The sequence below is a fragment of the Bicyclus anynana genome, chromosome 4, assembly GCF_947172395.1.
Source record: "Bicyclus anynana chromosome 4, ilBicAnyn1.1, whole genome shotgun sequence".
Lineage (NCBI taxonomy): Eukaryota > Metazoa > Arthropoda > Insecta > Lepidoptera > Nymphalidae > Bicyclus > Bicyclus anynana.
In genome coordinates, this window is record NC_069086.1 from 8,223,175 (window position 1) to 8,246,795 (window position 23,621).

Below are 23,621 nucleotides of genomic sequence, written 5' to 3' on the forward strand. Positions count from 1 at the left end.
CATTCTTTCAACCATCTTCACTTAAAAATCACGTCAATCCGTCGCTCCGTTTTGCCGTGAATGACGGCACAACTAACAAACAGACAGACACACACTCTAACACATTTATAATATTACCTAGTATAGTATGGATATTATAGGTACGGTAACCACACCTACGTCGCTTTGGAGAGTATTCTGGCTGCTTCTCAGCTAGCGTGTCCAATAAAAGCACCATAGATTTCCCAGGAACAAAAAAAAAACCAAACCAGTCAAGGCCAGCCAATAACCCATGACTGGTCTCTACGCAGTATCGTACGGTAATGGTAGCTAAATCACTTGGCCGAGTTTCATGCTAGTAGGGGGTAGCTAGCTAGCAAAGTCCACGAACCACCTGTAAAGGAAAAGAATTAAAATAGAAGAATATTTTTATTAAACACTAAGCAGTTTCTGAACTAAGCTAGACTGTCGATTTTTTAATTTGATTCCTACAGTATTGGTGCTCCGGATGCTCTCCTATTGGCCATCATTTTAGAAGTCATGTTGCTACAAATGAAAATTATAGGTAAGTATGAAACTTCATAACTTGCTACTTCTACATAATGCAATAGTACACCTTAGACCATTAATAACTTATTAATGGTCTAAGTAGTACACTAATATCTGTACCTACCACAGTACCTACATATACAATATTTATCGGACTAGACAGATAAGTAAAAAGACTCGAGACTGAGAGTAGAGATAGGTCTGGATTGAGGGTCATCCAACCAATTCTTCTTTAAAAAAATAGGTATATTGTTTAACGTTTTGAACCATTTCTTGAACATTCATAAATTGAACTATACCAAAGCTATACTATACTAACGCCATCTTGTGTCTGCTTGAAACATCTGTAGAAACAAGCGCTGAGCGGAGGATTTCTGAAAGCAAACAGGAAAGCAAACGGGAAAAGCAAGTACGGGAAAAGCTTTCTAAGGACCGGTGAGTTGTACAGTAGTTTTCAGAGATGGCGCTAAATGTATTAATTACAGTTTCAATGTGTTAACAAAAATTACGTATCAGCTCTTGGTAATTTTTAGTTAATATCTACTGATAACCAATTTATATTTAAGTATCTTATATTATACCTATCCAATATGTATTATGCAGATAATACCTACTCGTTGCGGCGCATAGCCTAGGTATACCTAATGCCTACCTATTTTCAGGATTTTTTTAAAGGAAGTCATGACAAGAACTCTGGTAGAGTTAGCTGAAGGCGGGGAGTGGTATACTCTGAAGCAAGTAGTTGCCATGCTGGAAAATAATGCTGCCTCGGTGATATCACTCACAACACAAAATCAAAAACTAAAAATGTAAGTCTTCTAAAAACTATACCTACTGATAAGCTGCCGGTACCATAGAGGAATTAGGCCGGTACCACCCGGTACTTACCTTGAGCACTACGTATTTACATACTGTGCTAAAATTTTCATCGAACAGATTTTAGATATAATTATTTAGGGTTGTAGTACATATTTCCGTTTAGTTTATAATTTGTAGCTTACAATTTAGTAATAGGCATACATACACATACTGGTACCTAATAGTTCGTCTGTACCTTCGATTATACACCTAACCCTAAAGTCTAAACTTATGAATATAAAGAGATTACATTTTATTTTTGTGTATTTGTTGTTTGTTACGATTTAAATCACAAACTACTCGATCGATTTTAAAAATTCCTTCATAACTAGAAAGATCCATTTGCACCGTAAATTCACCATTTATTTTAAGCTACATTTTATCCCCTGTAGGCCGTAATCCTACGGGAACGGTTACTATCATGGGCCGTCTGCTATAGATACCTACGTAATAAAAGTTAAAATAATCTATTCACTGGCTCCCAGTGCCATTTCAGTCACGTACCTACATAGAATTATTATAGGACTCAAAAGTGATTACAAAAATAAGAAAACCAATGTAGAACAAAGGTTATGATTTACAACATTTGTCAGGACAACCTAATTAACAAATCAAACTGTAACCAAAATAAGACCCTAGAATGGCAGAGAATGACCTTGAGTGGAGTCACGCACTTGTGAACGATGTGTGTGGGTTAAAGGATCCTTCGACTGATATCAAACACTCCCCTTTTCCACTCAAGTTACTCTCCCCGCCTATCCCAAGTAATCCATAAAGAATTACACAACAAGAGATGTGGACGGCTCAAACGCCACCAGCACACTGAAGCCAACACGAGATCGAGCGACGTCATATCCGTCACAGACTACTATTTCCTACACTATTTATTAAAAACATGTAAATTTAAAAGCGAAAACGCGGCGATAACAGAATATTATTTATTTGAAAATTTTTTAGGTCATTGGATACCAATAAAAAGGAATTACAACAGACTTGCCAAAAACGAGCACTAGAACTACGCAGTTGTGATCTAAAAGTAGCTTCTCTTCGCGATAGTATAAAGGTAAGTACTTAAGCTTTTCCCTTCTGAATTAGATCTTTCGTATTATCTACCTACAGGTATAATAATAAATATTATGTCATTACCAGATATTAATATCAATAATACCTAATTGCTTAATAATAAAGATGCTTGACCATTAGATCAGCTTCCACCTTCACACAGAAAGTAGAAGTAAAAGAAATTGTAATGATTTTAATAATAGTAAATTAGGTATGTAAGTTTTTTTCAAAATACCAACTGTTGAGTTTATTGCCGGCTCTTCCCAGCAAATCCTCCTTTCTGAACTGGAGGTAGTAGAGTCAGTATAAACGGACATACTTATCTGACGTTTCCAAAGTGTTAATAGACTAAGGATACTTGAAAGAAGTACTTATAACCCGTGCGTATTAACTTAACACCTGGCTGTCAAACACATCTATACAAACATCATTCGAGCCAGGTGTCAAGTTAATCCGCACGTGCTGTAAATGAATTTTATTTAATATATTTTTATACGTTACCGAAAAAGGACACGCTATTCAACGCGCGCATTCAGTTCGACTACGCCGAGAGATGGCTCTGCGCGCGCGCCGAGTCAGTGGACCTGCAGTATCAAGTGCGACCTGTCGCGCCGGCGCCGCAGCCCGACCACGAGCACTGCGTGCATAATGAGCTGTTGCGTGCTTATAACTTGCAAATTAAGGTTATTAATAAAGTTTCACTACATACATAATTATTATAAACTAGCGGTCATGCTTCACTTTGACTTTTGTGCACTTCTTCCATACCCTTACCTACCCTACCCCTACCCTACTCCTACATTACTACTACCCTACCCCTACCTTACCCCTACCCTATACATATTAAAATTCAAATTATTACGAATCGTTTGTATGGGAGTATAAATTTTTTTTTAGTCTTTTTAAAATTTTCTCGCCGTAAAAACCATCCTAGAATTTCAACGAACATTTAAAAAAAAGAATTGGCATTTAAAAATAGGATATTATTATAGATTAATGTACACATTATGCCATCGGTATCGTCCACGTTTTTTAGCGACGTAGATGTTGATGATGTAGATGTAGAAGAGGAAAACCATTTAGGTATCCAATCAAGAACTACTTCACTGCCATTGCAGTGTGGTAGCCATAAGCTCGATCTTGGCCAAATGTGTAATTCAAACTTTATCCGATCATCATAACCATAATGTCGGCCAATGGACATCCTCTGTTGGTCATGCATAATTGTTTAAGCGGTCACAACACGCACGAGCATCCAGTACCTACTGCTAATAAACATTTGGTTAGGGATATCTTGCTTTATACATAAGCACTTTTGGGCGCTATTCATAAACCTGCGTACCCATAGCTTAATTACAATGGATAATGTAGTTACGCCACTAATTACGCCAGCCATTCCATAGTTGTATGATGTGCACGCTTCCTTTACCTTTTTACCTGATGGTAAAACCTTGCCGTAAATTGTGTCGGACTAATATTGACCAAAACCTCGCAATATTCTGATTCATTGCTTAGAGACTGTGAAAGCCTTCGCACGTAACCGACATGTGACTACTAGGAATAAAAAAAATCTGTAACAGTTGATAATATTCCAGGAAAGAGAAGACCTGCTTCAGTACTGGAAAACGCGCTACGCGACTGACACGGCCGACATCGACGTCAAATTGAGGGATAAATATGAGAAAGTACGCGTCACTGTGGCTCGTCGCGAAGAAATGGAAAAATTGGTAACTATTTACACCTTTTGGCTTTTTGTACCGTACTTATGCCAGATCAACTCATCGGCCTGGAAACGACTACAAATCCCAAAATGTCCTGTCCCGCCGTTTACACTGAAAAAGGCGATACAGTAGCGTAACTATAAAATCTGGGGGCCAAATCCGTACGTAGTAAATTTCATTTCGGTTCATTTTACAGTGATTTTCAAAGACCGATTTTAATAGATATTTTTTATATTAAATGAAAGTCCCAGGCCAGTGGATATGACCTCTGCCTCCCTTCAAGGTTTCAGTTGTGTGCATTTTAAGAAATTGAATATCACGTGTCTCAAACGGTGAAGGAAAACATCGTGAGGAAACCGGCATACCTGCATTTTCTTAATTGAAACCGCATTGGGCCAGCGTGGACTATTGGCCTAACCCTTCTCGTCCTGAGAGGAGACTAGAGATCAGCAGTGTGCCGAATATGGATTGATAATGAATCTGCTTTCATTATTATTCAAAACTTGAGTCTTGAATTTAAAAATAATCGGTTCATTCGTATAGAAACAACGATTTCACAGATAGACATACATACAGAGATACACAAAATATGTGCATCTCTGTAAATCTGTATGTAGGCAATTAGGCATGCGAAACTCATAATTATATACCCTTTATTAAACGTCGATGGTTAAATTTGGTTTAATAAACTAACAATAAGAAAATGTTAAAAATTCGAAATTCTGCCTGTGAAACCCGTGAAAACAACAGTTAAATATACAACAGAGCAAGACCGATCCCTTGGGCCATGGAGTCGCAGTGCCAAAAAATTTTACCGAATGATTTCACCGCGGCTAGTTGCCTCGTCTGGTGACAGAAGGGCTAGCTCATTTTTTGCGCAAAGGATCAGCCTGGCTGTCCAGCGCGGAAATGCAGCCAGTATTCTTGCTACCATTCCACGTAGGTGATTTGTATAGTTATTAGGATAAGTTAGCTTAAGTTTCTTATTGTATTCTTCCTCCTAAACAACAAATATATAATTATAATATCACCATAAATACAGAACATAAAAATGTAAAGGTCTTCAGTGCGTAACACAAAATCGTGTCTACCATTTTACATAACTAGCGGACGCCCGCGCCTTCGTCCGCCTTTACACCTCTTGCGAAATCCGTTCTTAGCGGACGTCTATTAACTTTAATATTTTATTTAAACGTTTAATTACAGTACAATGCACACGAAGGCGAGATGCGCGCCTGGTTGACGTTCAAGAAAGAACGCGCGGCACGCCTCGCTCGTGAAGCAAAGCTGCGTACGGCGGCCACGCGCATACAAGCGTGGTGGAGAGGCGTGATGGTGCGACGGGGACTGGGAGTTTACCGCCATCTGCGGAACATTAAGAAGCCTGGAGCGAAGACAAAGAAGAAATAAAGCCCTAAATAATACTTAAAATAATGTTTTCACCTACTTATATAATTATAATAATATTCTTGATCATCTCAAAATTCTCTTTTACTCACTTACAAATCCAAAAGTGACTCCAAACAGCAGTTACAATATTATATTTTAATAAGGGTAATTGCAGGGACCCACCGGCTGGGCGGCGCAATTTTTATTATATTATAAATTTTTATTATAATATTTACAGTTCGTGCTGAGTAACTTGGCTACAAAACAAACACTGTACAAACATCATTCGAGCCAGGTGCCAAGTTAATGCACACGAGTTACACATGCAGCAATAAAACATGAAGATTTTTTTGCCTAAAGGCAGTTTCGTTGCCTAAAAATCAAATCACATTTTTATTTATAAAATCACCTCATTTTAATATTTTCATGAAACAATTTTTTTAAACCTATAAATTACGTCACCGCAAACACCAATCACAAGCAGTGACGTCATTGTGTCACAGTTTGTGATTGGTGGAGTTTTGCAATGGTGTAATAATATTCTCTTACCCATCGTAGAAAGACTGTAGAGAATGCGTTTCATTTGTGGATCTTATCGATCATACTAAGTAGGTAATTAAAAATACACTGAACCTCGCTTCGAGAAAATGGAATTTATTGTAAAACAAAGATGTTCGTGTACCATCTTTGAGACTTGAAACCTGTAGAGTTGTATCTTATCATATCTGCTAAATCAACGCAAATAGGACGATTATAATAACAATAATACGACCTCTGCATTCCTTACTAAAATTTTAATTTCCAGCAATATTTTAAATGCAAAAGCAAGCAATCTTTAAATATATCTACTGTTAATTTAAACACTATGGCGACTACCGGTATTATACTCAGTGAAAATAATAGGGTTAACGACTTAACGCCCAAAGCACAAAACGCTCCTTATTCCATATTTCATTCCACTTGACTTGCTTGCAAGCAAATGAAATGGGTGAAATGTTAACTACTGTGGTGAGGGTGATCGTTAGGATCCTTAAGTGGAACGTAGTCTTTACGAAAGGCGTCACTCTCACATGTCAAGATCTTTTTTGCTACGGCCTTTGAATCTAAGGCTACGGCATATTAAAGTCAGATCAATAATTCGTCTGAGTGGTAGTGGATGAAAAGACGGTGCTTAAAAATGTCATATTCTGAAGTCATAAAGCCAATTTAAAAAAAAAACCCTGCTGTCAATGTCAAAAGCAACGTGCTTGTCAAATAACTGTCAATTGAATTTGACGGACTGACTAACGGATGTCATGTCAGATTCAGAACCAGTTGAAAATTAGCCCCGATACCGGTGACATGTGGTCGTAACGTTAAGACTGTAATTTAAAATAAATATAGTCGATAGTTTTGTTTATTACAGAAAACATTCATTATTTATAAACACTTTTAATTTAATAATTACTAATAAAATGTGTTGTGGGTAAACTGTGTCGTAATAGTTTTTAGAAGAAAGTTTTGCACAAGTTCTGGGAATTTTGGATTTATCATCTTTAGAATTGGTGAGTAACTAATCTTTTTATATGCTTCGAGTGTCTTTTTTGTAACCTTAATTACTAAGAGATCGGAAGTACTTTACTTTTAGTAGGTAGACTGTTGAAATGACTAGAAATTTAGGACATAAAACAAGACCAAGTTATACACTTAACATTTGTTATAGTAAGTATCTACTACCTACTTTAAAAAATTCAAGTAACGAGAGATTGAAGTATGTTAAAAAAATGCCTGTTGTTTGTAGAACATCCATATAGAACCAATGTTGAGGCATTATTATATTTTTTTATTTATTGTGTAATAATTCTTGTAATACAAGTAAATAAATAGAATTAAAATTAACTATTTTTTAATGTTTAGGCAGCAAAGTGTTTTTAAGTATATGTTTAGATAACTGTTTTGTTTACGACCTAAAATTAAGGTATTTAAACCTAACTTATTTTGACATTTGTTAAATAACCATTTACTCAGGTAGGTACTTACTCACTTAAATTTTGCACCCTGGTACTCATTTTTAAAATACTAGAGATAGCTTAACTTAAATAAAGGTGTTCTGTGCTGTGTATATCAGTGTAGATCCCACTACTAGATATTTCTAGATGTGCCTCTATTATATGTCTCTGTGCCCACCTTTGTCCAGATCCATTTACTTACCCCTTATGAAGTTCAAATGGTGTTACAAGCTCCACTTTAAAACTCAAGTGGAAGTAGGCAGTAAAGAATAAAAAAAAAACATTGGTGCATGTTTTTTTTTTATTCTTTACAAGTTAGCTCCTGACTACAATCTCACCTGATGATAAGTGATGATGCAGTCCAAGATGGAAGCTAACTTGTTAGGAGTTGGATGAAATCCACACTCCTTTCGGATTCTACACAATATAGTTCGTCTCTGTCATTAGGGTAGTAACTAGCCGAAGCCTCCCACCAGCTAGATCTGGGCCGATTAAGAAAATCTCAATCGGCCCAGCCGGGGATCAAATCCAGGACATTCGTCTTGTAAATCCACTTCGCTGCACCACAAAGGCCGTCACGTATATGCGATACAAGTCATCTATGCAAAGGAGAAGAGGAAGGCCGGGTAAAATAAGACAGATGGCAAGGCAAAATCTGCAAGGGATTGAGAATTGTGGAAAGGCTTGGAGGAGTTTCCTTTGTTGTAAAAGACAATCAGGCAAGTTCTAAATAATGGCTGTTATTATTATTATAATATACTTAATAAGTGCTTATGATCAATAAAAAAATGACTTTTAAATGTTGATCGCTCATTTATAGAATTGAATTACTTTATTACAACAGAGAACTCCACCACAGTTTACAAATGTACATAGTAAAGTAGAAAGACGTTAAAGTGACATTCAAATATAGTATGAAGTTAAATGAAAATCTATTTCCAACGCCCAAAATTGAAAATGCAACACTGCTCGCAAAAACTTCATTAAAAAAACGCTCATACGAATGACGGCTTATGCAACCTGAACGTTTGAAGCCAAGACAACCAAATGTGCACCAACTCCTAATGAGGATCAACAAGACTATGATAAGCACAACATATTTGTTTATAGCCCTGGATCTAATCAAAGATTTACTTACAAAAACCTATGAAAAAAAAAACAAAGATGTGAAGCACATGTTAAGTGAACAACATATTGCATACTATATTGTGTAAAAAGTTCTATCCTAATTGGATTGGTAATATGAAATGAAATGATATGAAATGGTTTAAGAATGCATAGAAGCTTTGGTTTTTATTTGTAAATTAGGAAAATAAATACAAATATTATTATTTTTTTTGAAATCTATTGAGATGCTAACCACTATGTTCTTGTCAGACCAAGGCACGTTCGTAACTTTAATTTTAAGTTTTCGACTTTAATTTATCACCATTAAATCATGACATAACTTGACGGTTCAGAAGTGCTTGTAAACTAAGCTTAATTGATTTCAATTGCAATTAGTCATACAATGAATTATGATTGCCTACACTACAGTAGCATGCAAAACTTGGGAAATTCTTTCTCCAATTCAGGTATAATAATGAGTCCTCATCCTCAGGGTAGGCAGTCTATTTTTGCATCTATGAAGTGCACACCATTATACTTACTATAAGGTGAGATGGTGGTTAAACAAAAGCCTATTTCATAGAATAATGAATAGAAATGAATTTCATTACATTACTTTTGTAGTTTTCAAAGCGCCAAATCCTAGAGAGCATCTAAATGATCCTAAAGATAGATGAAATCCTAGTCAACCGTAGACGATGCTGCGACTGTTTTTTAATTGGTCACCCCAGAGTAGGTTCGAGATTGGTCACCCCAGAGTATGATTGAGATCTTCGCGTTTCATTTTTATCTATCGTGATGTTTGGAAGTCCCTACAAAAGGCCTATGTCCTGCAGTGGACGTCCATCGGCTGACATGATGATGATGATGATGATGACAGGTATATGTCTCATATCGACTATTAGGAGCAAACAGGAGAGGCGCCATAATTGGATCTCGCTCCAGTTCAAAATTTGCTTCGGGCCGGCGCTAATTGGCGCGAACCTATATTGCATAAAAAAACTCTCTAAAAACCAACAAAGAATCTGAACCACTCAGACCTATAAAGTGCCTAGCGGCAAATAAATTTTCATTGTTTATCAATAGTAGTTATTCGTCATTTTTCCTATAAATAATACTGGCGAAACAAAACCAGTGCGTAATTTTAAATTTCAACATAAATCGACTTCACGTATTAAGTTGTAATCAGGTTGTAGTACATCAAACCAAAGAAACAAGTCCGCGCCGGGCTCCCATATTTACTTACGTAGAGAAACTAGCAGTGTTTTTGCGATCCGTGATATACAGCGGCAACGACAATGTGCGTGGTAATTAGTGCGTTAATCGCCCTAGCGCTCGCTGCAACTGCGTTTCCGAGAAGGCGATCAGCAGAGCTTGCGGAGGGGGCAAATTGCCGACAGATATGTGCCGCCCGTCGGTAATTGCACAAATCACGAGCTCCAAGCTTGTGCTCCTCCTTGTATTACAAGATTTACAAGTCGTGAGTCGACCGCCGACATTGTTGATACAACTCTACTACTTAATGGAAAGTTAATTTTTAAATAAAAAAAAAAAAACAAGCGCGTGTTGCGACGCTCTTTAAGGGTTCCGTGTAAAGAAACAAACAAGTACCGAGTTACGTAAACTGTGACAGTGCACCAAAAATTTAATAGAAAGATAAATATGGATTGAGGGCCAAATTTTCTTGGTGGAAAACGGTTTTTACCATACACTGATCAATAGGTCACGGTAAGTTTGCGAATAAGTTTAGTGACGAGTAACTTTAAGTAGGTAGGTAGGTAATTTTAAGTAGATACTTCATTCATTTCAAGCCACAGAGTAACCAGAGTGAGTAACAAGCAACATACTAAAGCCGGTGAAATCAATTAACGCGTTTTTCAAATCGGCTCAGTAGTTCCAGAGCATATTAAACATACAAACAAACAATCAAATTCTTTCCTCTTTTTTATTATCTATACAAATGTTATAAAGCCCAAAGAGTTTGTTTGCTTGAACGCGCTAATCTCAGGAACTACTGATCCGATTAGAAAAATTCTTTCAGTGTTACGAGTAGGTAGCATATTTATCGAGGAAGGCTATATGTTATCCCCGTATTCCTACGGGAACGGGAACCACGCGGTTGATACCGCGCGGCGTCAGCTGGTATTAGTATAGAAGTACAGATTGAAATGTTCCCTGCGTTTTTCATGGTTAATCTGCTTCTATGTGTACCGCTATCATACAAATATTTCGGTATTTGGTTGGGATAGCTTGCTCTTTATTACGATTACAGTAATAGCTTGTAAATGATTGGGTAAGGTTCCTTATAACTTTATGTCAAAAAAATTGTGTTAGTGTATTCCATAAAACCGTTTTGTATGTTTTCCTTTTAAACCCAAGTAGGTAAGTGAGTACTTACGTTACAATTAAATTTTGAAATTGAAATAAAACCCGTTATAAAAACTATTATTAATAGCAAAACCGGATGTGGGGTAGCTTACAAGTAAAAAATGTAATTTGTTACAATTCTAATTTGGCTTGGCTAAAAAAGTGCCGTGTTCTTGTGATACAAGCAACCATTAGTGTTTCCAGCTACTGACAACGATATTTTATATTATAGATATCCGTACAAACTCACCGCAAAAAGTGATCCTAATTTAGCTACTCCACTGAGCGCACACATGCACAAATTGTGTGTTTACTTACATTATATATTTAAGTAAGTATATTATATAGTTTTTACACTTCCTGAACACACAACTCTATATTGTAGACAATATTTAGGTAGGTATTATGTGTATGTACATGTATAAGTATGTACTTTCGTTGTTTCCTAAGCGACTAAATGAAATCAAGACAATTATGCACATTTGTTTGCCTCAGTTTTGATGCTCTATTGCTCTATCTCTAGTATAAAATATCTTTGGCTATTAACTCATTGGTTAAAATGAACCGTTCCACGAATGACTACAGTTATTCTAAACCGTGAGCCTGCGGTAGTCAGACTAACTTTTGACGGCCTCCGTGGCGCAGGTGGATTTACAAGACAGAGGTCCTGGGTTATATCCCTGGGTGGGCCGATTAAAGTTTTATTATTTTTTAATTGTTCTGGTGGGAGGCTTTGGCCGTGGCTAGTTAGCACCCCCCTTCCGGCACGATGTCGTGTAGAAACCGAAAGGAGTGTGGATTTCATCCTACTCCTAACAAGTTAGCCAGCTTCCATCTTAGATTGCATCATCACTTACCATCAGGTGAGATTGTAGTCAAGGGCTAACTTGTAGAGAATAAAAAAAAACTCCTAAAGAAATCCCTTGAAATCTTCCAAAGGCGCCACAGCACAAACTTCATATTAGGGTACTTGACTCATATCGGATTGACTATATCGGATATAAACAATATTCATTTCGTATAGTACCTACGTACTACTTGTAATAAGGGTTCGAAATATACCAGTTTTATTAAAAGAGTAAACAGTATAAGATTAATAGTAATTTAAGTTGAAAATTACGTATTTTATCTATTTTTCCAAACTTCAAAAACAATGTCGGCCATTTCATGACGTCATAGTGTTACACAAACATGTACACGTCAAACTGAAGGATGTCCGATATTTTGATATAAACCGATATAAATGCTTTAATTTGCAGTTTTCCTGGAATCTCGTTAAATACAATAATGGTAATAACTCTCGATGTAAATGTTAAAAGTAATAGTTTTTTAATAAAAAACACTGAATGGCGAAAAATAGTAAACAAAACGCTCATAATTGATAGATCATCATGGCGGACTGCGTTTTCAGATGTTTAATCAAAAGTGTATAATTTAAAATTAAAATTTGAGAGTGTTTACTTAAGTCGCAAAATTTTTTTACGATCTAATAGAATGATAATTAAATATACTGTCAACCAGCCTCTCATTCTGAGAGGAGACTCGTGATCATTAGTGAGCTTATCTTTGGTAGCAGCCCAGGCTTACGTGCAGCCTTTCTAAAATAAGGAATATCTGACTATTGCAGGCTGTCGGCCCATTCGATTCGGCGAGAAAAGTATTTTGTCCAAGCATCTAGGTTATTATATCCTGTTCATTAAAGCCTTTTACAGTGCCCGTTTTTGCGTTACACTTTTTTGTGCGCCGGGCGTTAGTGGAGCTAAAGTATTGCGGTCGGTGAGTTTTAGAATTCTTAGGGTCTTGCATAAAACCTAGTATACCTACTAGGTTTTACGTAAATTACCTAATAATATGGTGGTTTAGGTAAGTACTAAACCTTTCACTATGCGTGTGAAGTTAGATATTCTTTTCGTATTTTGTATCTATACTAATATTATAAAGCTGAAGAGTTTGCTTGTTTGATTGTTTGAACGCGCTAATCTCAGTTACTACTGGTCCGATTTGAAAAATTATTTCTGTGTTAGATAGCCCATTTATCGAGGAAATCTATAGGCTATATATTATCCCTGTATTCCTGAACGAACCGGAACCACGCGGGTAAAACCGCGCGGCGTCATTTAGTCTGCAATAAAATTGTTAGGGCCATGACAAACATAAATAATAATATATTCTATAGTCTATTATTTATGTTTGTCATGGCCCTAATATAATAATATAGTCTATTTTATTTTTTTCATAAAAATAAATGAAATAAATAAAATAGACTCATGGAAACTATTAAGTACTCGGCAGAAAATATTCTTAGAAAAGGCGTCCAGATAAAGGTTAATGCAGTTGAGCTTTTTACATTTAAGTCGAATAAAAGAACGTCTCTCGAAAGTATTTCTAATTAATCAGTAATTTGTGTAGATATTATTTTTTGTTGCCCTTACTGAAAATCTGCGCTGCAGCTAGCTGTGACTTTATGATAATTAAGAGAATTTTATTAGGGCAGTGCTTTTTTCAGTTATTAGTTGTTGTTTTAGCTTTAAGTTTTATCTGACCAAAATATCTTACTTTCTAATACTATAAAACAGAAAACCTTCAATAATAAATAATGGCTTTTATTCGGTTTTATGAACTGGCAATCCTAGCCTTAGACGTAAATCATTATACTCCCATTTATATGTAGTGTTATTACTTAATGAATAGTTTTAAATAATTCATCATCATCATCATCAACCCATATTCGGCTCACTGCTAAGCTCGAGTCTCCTCTCATAATGAAAGGGGTTAGGCCAATGGTCTACTACGCTGGCCCAATGTGGATTGGCAGACTTCACACACGCAGAGAATTAAGAAAAATCTCAGGTATGTAGGTTTCCTCTCGATGTTTTCCTTCACCGTTTGAGACACGTGATATTTAATTTCTAAAAATGCACACAACTGAAAAGTTGGAGGTGCACGCCACACCGGTTCCGAACCCACACCCTTCGGAATCGAAGGCAGAGGTCATATCCACTGGGCTATCACAGCTTAAATGATTAATCTGTTAAAAATAATTTTCTTATCTGACTTGTAGTTCCAGAGATTAGCTTGATAAAAAACCTCTTCAGCTTATAGTCATTCCTACTAGGAATAGATTAAATCAATACTGACATAAAAGGCATGCAAAACGAATTGAATGCGTTTTTACAATTCCTTGGGTAAGTGCCAAATACGATTTAAAATTCATCGCATTTCTTGCCCGCGGTAGGAAATACTCGTTTCCATTTATGGCTATAAATATTTTAACTGTGTTACTATTTAAATAACACAGTACTATAAAATGGACAATTTGGTTTTTATTTAAATTATTATTAAGTGTAATAAATACTAAGTACCCTATTTAGTAACCACTAACCAGTCTTAATGGTGAAAGAGAATTTTGAAACCTTTTTCAGTAGGTGCCAATTTAAATGTCAATAGCTACACCACAGAACTTAAAGCGCTTAAGCTGTGCTCTATTTTTTTATCTGTGAGCTACATGGTTAAAGGGTGGACTACAGTTCGTTTCATGTAGGATGGTGCGGGTGACATTTCGTTTTACTCTTGCAAGTTTCACGATAATAGTACGTATTCTGAACGTACCCATGCTATCTGCTATATGCACATTCTTCTTCGCTTGTTGGACTTCATAGGTATAATATGTCAATTAATACCTTCTACTTCATGTAAACATGGTACTATATACTCTTTCAGCCCTTATTCGCACGAGAGTTTTTTTAACGGACATAAAAAAAGAGTTCAAATGCAACAAACGCATTCTCAAGTATATGTTCACACGACAGCGTTTTTAAAACGACGTTTTTTTCCAGCATTGTAGCTTTTTCACTTTTGTTGCCTTTATTCAATCACAAAATTATGTTCATCGAATATGATAATTTAATGTAATTTCATTGAGCCTGACATTTGTCTTTGTATTTATATCTGGATGGAAGTAACTTTGGCTGCGACTAACAATAGGGCTTCATCATCATCATCACAATCATGTCAGCCGATGGACGTCCACTGCAGGACATAGGCCTTTTGTAGGGACCTCCAAATATCACGATACTGAGCCACCTGCATCCAGCGAATCCCTGCGACTCGATGTCGTCAGTCCTCCTGGTGGGAGGTCGACCAACACTGCGCTTACTAGTGCGGGGTTGCCATTCCAGCACTTTGGCACCCCAACGTCCATCGACTCTTCGAACTGCCCCGCCCATTGCCACTTCAGCTTCGCGACTCGTTGAGTTATGTCGGTGACTTTGGTTCTTCTGCGGATCTCTTCATTTCTGATTCGATCACGCAGAGATACAATAGGGCTTAATTTATACTTATTCCGTTTTCGCTTTAGTTGTAGTAAGGTAGTGAAATACGTGATAGCCCAGAGGATATGACTCCTGCCTGCGATTCCGGAGGGTGAAGGTTCGAATCCGGTCCGGGAGATGCACTTTCAACTTTTCAGTTATGTTCATTTTAAGACATTAAATAATCGGGTATCTCAAACGGTTAAGGAAAAACGTCGTGAGGAAAGCTGAGAATTTTCTTAATTATATGCGTGTGTGAAGTCTGCCAATCCGTATTGGGTCTAACCCTTCTAATTGTAAGAGGAGACTCGAGCTCAGCAGTAATCCGAATATGGGTTGTGCTGATGAAGGTAGAGTAAAATTACCGCATTAACGCATGAGTGTAAACTAAAGGTGTGTCCGAATAACATAAATATAATTTGTAATAGCTCTCTAATCTTTTATCATATTAATTATCTATGTATCTTGTTATCGATAAGAAATAAACTTACCAACCAATAATAAATTAATTAACCAATACAAGGAAATCCGGTACTTTTAATTGCACAGAAGGTGGCTAGAAGCAAAGATAAAACTTGTATAGCCAGCCACAAGTCCCTATACAAGAAGTTTCATACCTAATACAAGCTTAATACACGGATCATAAATTAAAATTACTTAATGAACCGGTCGCTATTGTAGTGAAGTGACGAAACAATTAATAGTACGATTATTATAATTGTAAGTACTTACCTATGTTATATGAATATACCGATAGTTTAGAATCCTAATTTTCATATGAATTCTAATTTGTAAATATACTTACTTAATTAAGCAAAATAAAACACAACTACTTACGTAATATAACAATACTAATAATTAATAAAACTATCCCCGTCCACTTTGGTCCTAGATAACTGGGGAGCCGGAAATGATTTTTGCGCAAATACTTTAAATTCTCTGATATATTTTATACTATTTAATTAAGTATTAATTAAGTATTAATTAATTAAGAATTAATTAAGTATTCAGTTTATTAAAAATTAAGTATTATTTAAAGAAGTGACAGAATGGTGTCCTAGATACAAAAAAAGAAGTAAAGGAAGGCCGCATCGTCGTTTGGAAGACGACATCGAAAAGATAGCAGGAATAACTTGGACGCGGAAAGCACGGGACAGATATTTGTGGAGAATACTTGGGGAGGTCTATGCTGGAAAGCAAGACAATCCAAAAACCGGTGTCTAAAAAAAATTGCATTAACTTACATAAACCTGTTTATATATTTCACGTGTTAGATGTTAGATTAAGATAAAATGTAAATTGTAAGATTGTTAATAAAGGCTTTATTAATATTCAGTTTATCAAACAGAAATAAGTAAGTAATAGTAATTTTAATCGTAGTTTATAAATCGAAATAATCGTAATAGTGATAATCGTCTCATCACTACTGTGTTGTTCTAGGAACTGTCATTATTACACAGCCGGTAACTTCTTACCTATTATCATAATCCTACAATACAGTAGCTTTGTTATTCGTCATCACAATTGTTTTCCCCTTGTCTGACAACCTGTTTGGGATTCTAGGTAAAAGTGAAACAAATGATTGTCCCTTGTGTAACTGACCGTGCACACTTCACTGTTCGAATTTTAAAACAATGCTCTAAATGTCCATGATAGCTAGACCTTTTTGATTTTGTAAGAGCTGAGAGATCATGTCTTTCTTTCTAACGAAGAGTTGCCACATTATGTGGACGATTTAATGTTTAGATCTTTGTTACCTGCTACCTATCAAAGCCAATTTTCATAGTTATCTACCATATTTATAGGTTAGTAATCTTTCGGCAAAGATCGATCATTAAAAGCACTTGCTTTGCATTATTCACCCGAGAATCCCGCAATGCTCTAGCGCTAAACCTATCAAGGCGCTTGGCTAAAAGGTAATGTCCCTAGCAAACATCATAAACAAATGACTAAATGCGATCTGCGGGAATTGAATTTAGGTCTTGCACACAGTAAACATTCAGTTCTACCGTGGTTCTCTATTTTTCGTGGAATAATATTTATTTATACTGTATTCGAGCAAAAATACTAACCTTTTGGTTTGGTTAGTTTTCTTTGCCACGTCAATGGTACGGGTACTCGTATCAGTTTGTGTGTTTTAGGCATAGATTTACGAGTCGGTACAAGTACTATTAATTCTATAGTTTTAGGCAGCTATTTAGCTAAAGAACCTGCTTAGCAACCACTTACAGACATTACAATTTGTAAAATATGTTGTTCTATCTTGCTAACGCTTCTTTAGCTGGTTAGTTCCACACACGAACGCACCACTATTACATTACTGTTATAACCAAAGCCAAACAGTCTTACAAAAAATGTCCTTAAATGTTTCAAAATTTAGCGCTATAGCCACAATTTGTGGATTGTTGTGTGATATTTTATGTCAGCGTGTTCACCATAATCTTTTGTAATACCGTTATGATATCCGTCCATCTTATTTAAAGTCATAAGTAATGTTACTTCTGTAAGTGGTACGAAAACGAATTATAGAGATTGATTGAAATGGTCAATGACGTCCAAAATCGCTATACGAAAGAATTCTACGACAAGCTTAATGGCTCACAGGGTACGAAATATCGAAACATTATGGAATCGCTATGGATCCAAGGGTTTGTGGTAGGGCCCCAGGTTTAAGGAGCCAAAGACTGCGCCTACCTTACTGCTTGAGCTAGACTAGTCACGATAGGTCGTTCGTCACTTTACAATGCCTACAAAATAGCTTAGATATCAATAGCGTATCAATTGTTCTATTGTCCTATTAGAATATAGACAGACTGACAATAGATTTTGTTTTTGTTGGTTATTAATAACTGTTAGATAGGGCTGTAGGGGTGGACTTTTTGCATCGTATATGACGCTACAAAGTAGTACATACATCGTACATGAAGCCGTCATAGCCCAGTGGATATTCGATTCGGAGGGTGTAGGTTCGAATCTGGGAAATGGACCTCTAACTTTTCAATTATGTGCGTATTAAGAAATTAAATATCGCTTGTCTCAAACACTGAAGGAAAAAAGTCATGGAAAAATCTGAATACCTGAGTATTTTCTTACCCTAAATTCACTACCTGTGTGAAGTATGCCAAACCGTTTTAGGCCAGTGATGTGGACTATTAGTCTAACCCTTCTTATTTTGAGAGGAAACTCATGCTCAACAGTGAGCCCAATATGAGTTGTTAATGATGATCAGATGTTAATAATAGTGACTGGGACCGACAGCACAACGTGCTCTGCGAGCCACGTGGGTATAACACCACCAACTTCCCAAACTCCATGGTGGGAATTTAACTGATATATTTTTCTAGGATGTGACGCCATGTGGTTGCTAGTGGCGTTGGGCGTGGTGTCGAGCGCCTCCCGGGCGCTCACCGCCAGCTACTGCTCCACCAACCTGTTCCCCACCAACACCTCCTGGATGCACTTCAGCAAGGAGCCGATCTCATACGAATACGGGTTTCAGGACAAGTTCAAGAGCATTCACTGCTGCGTCAGAGGATACAGGAGTATAGAATGGTGAGTACCTATCTATGTTTATAATATAATTTGCAGAACTCCGCAGTTTCACTTGTTGGATAAACTATAGTCTACGTTATTCTTTGATAATGTGGCTTTCCATTGGCGAAAGAAATTTTCAAATCGGTCAAGTAGTTTTTGAGTTTATTCGTTATATACAAAAAACAAACTTTCCTCTTTTATTATATTAATAGTGTAGATAAAGAGGTAAGATTGCTTGTTTCTCTGTTTGCATTGAGTAGGCTGAGAAACTACTCGACAGATTTAATTTTTTTTCATCAATATAAAGTCACTTTATATGTGAATGTATCCCTGTATTCCTACGGACTTGGAATTCCGCGGGTGAAACCGCGGGGTTCTGTATGTTATCAATATTACTTTAGATCAAAAGTAGCAATGCTGCGTGAAAATGACTTGGAATTCCGCGGGTGAAACCGCGGGGTTCTGTATGTTATCAATATTACTTTAGATCAAAAGTAGCAATGCTGCGCCAGACAAATCGGCTTACGACACTTCACCTTTTAGATATCAAGAAAATTCAACTTACAATAAATATACATGGCAGGAAAGGAATTAAAATATATTAGGTAGGTAAAATGAACTACAGTAGAAGCTTTTTAAGAGGCAGAAACTTCGTTCATAAAGAGGTTGAAAGAGACGATATTAAGTAATATCAGTAGAGGGGCTTACGGCAAAGAGTATGGCGCACCACGTTATTATATTTATAGCCAAGTGTGTGCACTTTATTTTTTTTCTAATTTCTTCATTCTTTCGGTAGATTATACTATTTGAACTACAAATAAGAAATAAGGTCATGGGTTCGGGTGAACAAAAAATATATTAATAAGTTTCCTCTTTCAAGTAAAATCTCATAGCACACAAAGCCTGGAGTTGGTACATTCCTGTGTCTCGACGAGCATGTAATATAGTGGGCTCTACACCTGTCGATCGTAACGCTCTGCCATCCCACAAATCTATGATAGTGAGATAATACAGAGAGCACCGTTTTTTGTGCACACTCTTGTGCACTATAGCTTCTTCAAAATGGCTAAAATCAACATGAGATTGACCGCGATTGTCCAAATTCGTATGACATTATTACACTAAGCAGACACCACGCGGTTTCACCCACGTACTGTCCGTTCCCGTAGGAATAGGGTAAAAAATAAAGCCAATAGCGCCTGGGGTTAGTGTAGCTTCCCAACAGTGAAAGAATCTGTCTAATCGGTTTAGTAGTTTCGGAGCCTATCAATGCAAACAAACAATCAAATATTTTTTCTTTATAATCTATACTAATACTAGATGTAAACTTATTATAACTTATACTCGATGTAAACTTTCAACTACCCCTACAATATTGGTTTGTAGTACATGCTATGTATCAGAGATGGCACTGTATGTGAAAAAAGATTTTCCCGCTTTTCTGTTGAAATTTTTTCTGAATTTTCTTTGCTATAAACGGAGCCCGAGACCTTTCCAACGAATGCAAAACCGTGGAAATCGGTGCGTGCGTTCTGGAGTTATAGCGTCAGGAAGGAAAACCCGACTTATTTTATATACATATAGTAGATTATAACGCTGAAGAGTTTGTTTGGTTGAACGCGCTAATCTCAGGAACTACTGGTCCGATTTCTGTGTTAGATAGCCCATTTATCGAGGAAGGCAATATATTATTCCCGCATTCATACGGGAACGAGAACCACGCAGGTGAAACTAGTTAGACAGCTAGTATTATTATAGAAGTATAGATTACTATCATAACTTTAGTCTACGTACTTTTGTCGAGTATCTTCCAATACACGCCATACTTACTCCTCATCGTAATTTCGCTCACGGCGAATGTGATTGCCATGGTAATAATCTTCGATGAACAATGCACAGGTGCGTTGCCCGTCCAGCATAAAAAAATCTCCTGGAAATTTTTGTCCATTGTATTCGAGAATAAAATTATAATTGCCTTCACTGAGTCAACGTCGCGTCGCCAGTTAAGCTTTGCGAGTACTTATACTATGATTATTCAAATTCCTTTCTATATGCCTCGACTATGTCCTGATGTGGAAACGCTTCCAAGTAATTACATAAGAAACGGTTGTGCTAATTTTTTGTTCACTTAATCTGCACAGTCGCAAAAAATAAGACCAGATTTAGTCGTGTCTTACGCAAATGTCTAAACTATTTGCTATTAGGTAGGTTTGCTTTACGATTTCTCTCCCAATATTGGAGGGGATGAAATCAAGCGTATGACGGAAAAGGCAATTAGTGGTATCTTGACAAAATAATGCTTTACTTGAAATCTAGCACTTTTGGCTAGCTATGAATAAAATATATGAATAAACTAGCGGACGTTCGCGACTTGGTCCGCGTGGAATTTAGTTTTTCACAAATCCCTCGGGAACCATGGATTTTTATGGGATAAAAAGTAGTCTATGTGTTAATCCAGGCTTTAAAAAAAATACTAATTTTCACCTAATTCGGTTCAGTACTTGAGGCGTGAAAGAGTAAAAAACATTCATATCATTAAAATCATCAGTTTTCGCAAATCTCGGGAAACCGGAGTAAAATCTATTTCCATTCTAAATTTTAATCCGGAGTAAAATCTATTTCCATTCTAAATTTTAGCTAAATCGCTTCAGTAGTAGCGGCGTTATAGAGTAACAAACATCCAAACATACATACAAACTTTCGCGTTTATAATATTAGTAGGATGGTAATTAGATAATGTGCCGGAGTTTATACATTGATTACTAAATGTTTTTCAGTCGGAATTGCAAGTAAAAAGGTTTTGAATTATTTATTGTAATTAATGTGTAACGTTTAATTTTTTTTTTTTCATTAAAACTGCAATTCCGCACGACCGCTGGCCCTCCCACTTCCGCGATACCATCAAGAAAGAAAATTATTTCCTTCACTTATTGTTTTTCAATTAACTCGCAAGTTCTGGGAACAGCATTGCGGTTGTTTATTAGCCTAATCATCTAACGTTTTCTCTATATTTAACTACGGTCCGTTTATTATGGCAACCTAGATTGTACAGGCTACCAGTTTTTAAGCGGCGATTTGCTGTCTGACCTCTGTAATGCCTAGATTACAATAATTTTCTTCATTGATCTTTTAAATATTACGTAATTCCTTTAAGGCTTCAGACTTAATACAGCTCTTTCGCTTTTCGAGGATAGAGAAATCGTTAGATGCCTACGTCTGTATTTGATTTACATTTTCTACAAACAATGCTAATCTAGAATTACTTATATTGATATTTATTCAATTATTATTTAAATAAAATTTAAAATCCATGGGCCCCAAAATGAAATATATGTTACTAATATTATAAACGCGAAAGTTTGTATGTTGGTTACTCTTTAACGCCGCAACTACTGAACCTTGACTGAATTTTGGAATGGAAATAGATTTTACTCTGGATTAACACATAGGCTACTTTTCATTCCGGAAAAATTCATGGTTCCCGAGGGATTTGTGAAAACTAAATTTCACGTGGACAAAATCGCGGGCGTCCGCTAGTTATTTCATATATTTCATGACTATGTTGCACAACTTTATTATATTCACAGCTATTCTGATAAAATTGTGATCCATGCTGGATGGTCATCTTTCAGATTTCAGTGCAGTGAAGAAATTTGCCTTCTCCAATCAACCAAGTAGCCAGTCCAACAAGTATACCACTTGATCTTAAATATCAATTTTATATATTTTGCATAAATCGGCTCTAAAAAGCACTTTTTTTTTAGTTTCATTAAATAAACCAAACTTAGTCGTATAAATTGTGTGAATGTAGAATGTGCAAAACTCAAAGAGATTATATTAGGATATTTTTGGTAAGCGTATTTTTAAAACGGCTTAGTTAATGTTGTTGTTATAATACGAGTATATCAATATATGTAATTATTTTTATCTTGTAATATATAATCACAATAGCTACTTCTTCTATTTTCATAACAGTGAACGAATACTAATATTAATTTAAAAATTTTCTGCGTTTTCTTATAAAATTCAAACGAGCGATTTTTAATTTTAGGTTAATGCCATTCGATTGCTAAAATTACGAAATGTAGGTAATTGAATTCCACCTCAAAAGACAATATTTCGTAATACGCGATGTATAATACTTTTCCTATTCAGCAGGCAATTGTTTCCTGGAATAAGTCTACAAATAGTCATGTAACTGCAACCAGTTTTTAAATAGCAATTATGTATGTATAGTGCCAGTATAATATAGCAAATACGAGTAGGTACGTAGTAGTAAAGTCTTAATTAATATTCAGAGTTAATTTATTGTCAATATTAACATATATTTTCTTATGCCCACCCGTCGACACCATGTGGAATGCACTAGATAATATACCCACTTAGGTTCCATTTACTTTTGACCCTGACGATATACGTGCGTAAATCCTTTAAACTACTTTGTTTATTTTGTATTAGTCAATCGGCACTGTATTTTCAGGGTTCAAAATTTCCCATTTAGTTAATCAGCGAAATTATTGAGGCTGATTTTTGAAGATAAAAGAAAATAAAACTTGACAACACATAGTTGAGTATATTGCAGGCATTTTCTTCCTTTAAACTGTATACTTACATTGAATATTTACTGCAAATTTATACATTACTGTACTGTTTATTTTTACCTTCGTAAAATTGTAGTATTTAATACTTTTCGACGTTTGACGAACCGTACTAATATTTTAAACTGGGAAAGTTTGTGGTATTGTAGGGGGTAATCT

At 36.1% G+C, this 23,621-nt stretch overlaps 2 protein-coding genes across 3 annotated transcripts in view; both read left to right on the top strand.

The window, feature by feature from the left end:
- Positions 1-1,219: 1,219 nt before the first annotated feature.
- LOC112045650 (dynein regulatory complex protein 9-like) lies at positions 1,220-5,579 on the top strand. Its single transcript, XM_052881221.1, has 5 exons — positions 1,220-1,337; positions 2,344-2,449; positions 2,958-3,131; positions 4,044-4,175; positions 5,376-5,579. Exons 1-5 carry the CDS (start codon positions 1,276-1,278, stop codon positions 5,577-5,579), a joined length of 678 nt encoding a protein of 225 aa, XP_052737181.1. The 5' UTR covers positions 1,220-1,275.
- Positions 5,580-6,859: 1,280 nt separating this feature from the next.
- The window catches only part of LOC112045643 (uncharacterized), a 71,643-nt gene continuing 54,881 nt past the window's right edge, over positions 6,860-23,621 (top strand). Inside the window, exons 1-2 of one of the 2 annotated variants that reach the window (XM_052881419.1) lie at positions 6,860-7,102; positions 18,675-18,882. In XM_052881419.1, coding sequence (XP_052737379.1) covers positions 18,686-18,882 — 197 coding nt within the window. In that variant the 5' untranslated portion in view covers positions 6,860-7,102; positions 18,675-18,685. Of the gene's footprint in view, positions 7,103-10,056; positions 10,382-18,674; positions 18,883-23,621 lie in introns of those variants that run through there. The other variant, XM_052881420.1, reaches the window with a different exon arrangement.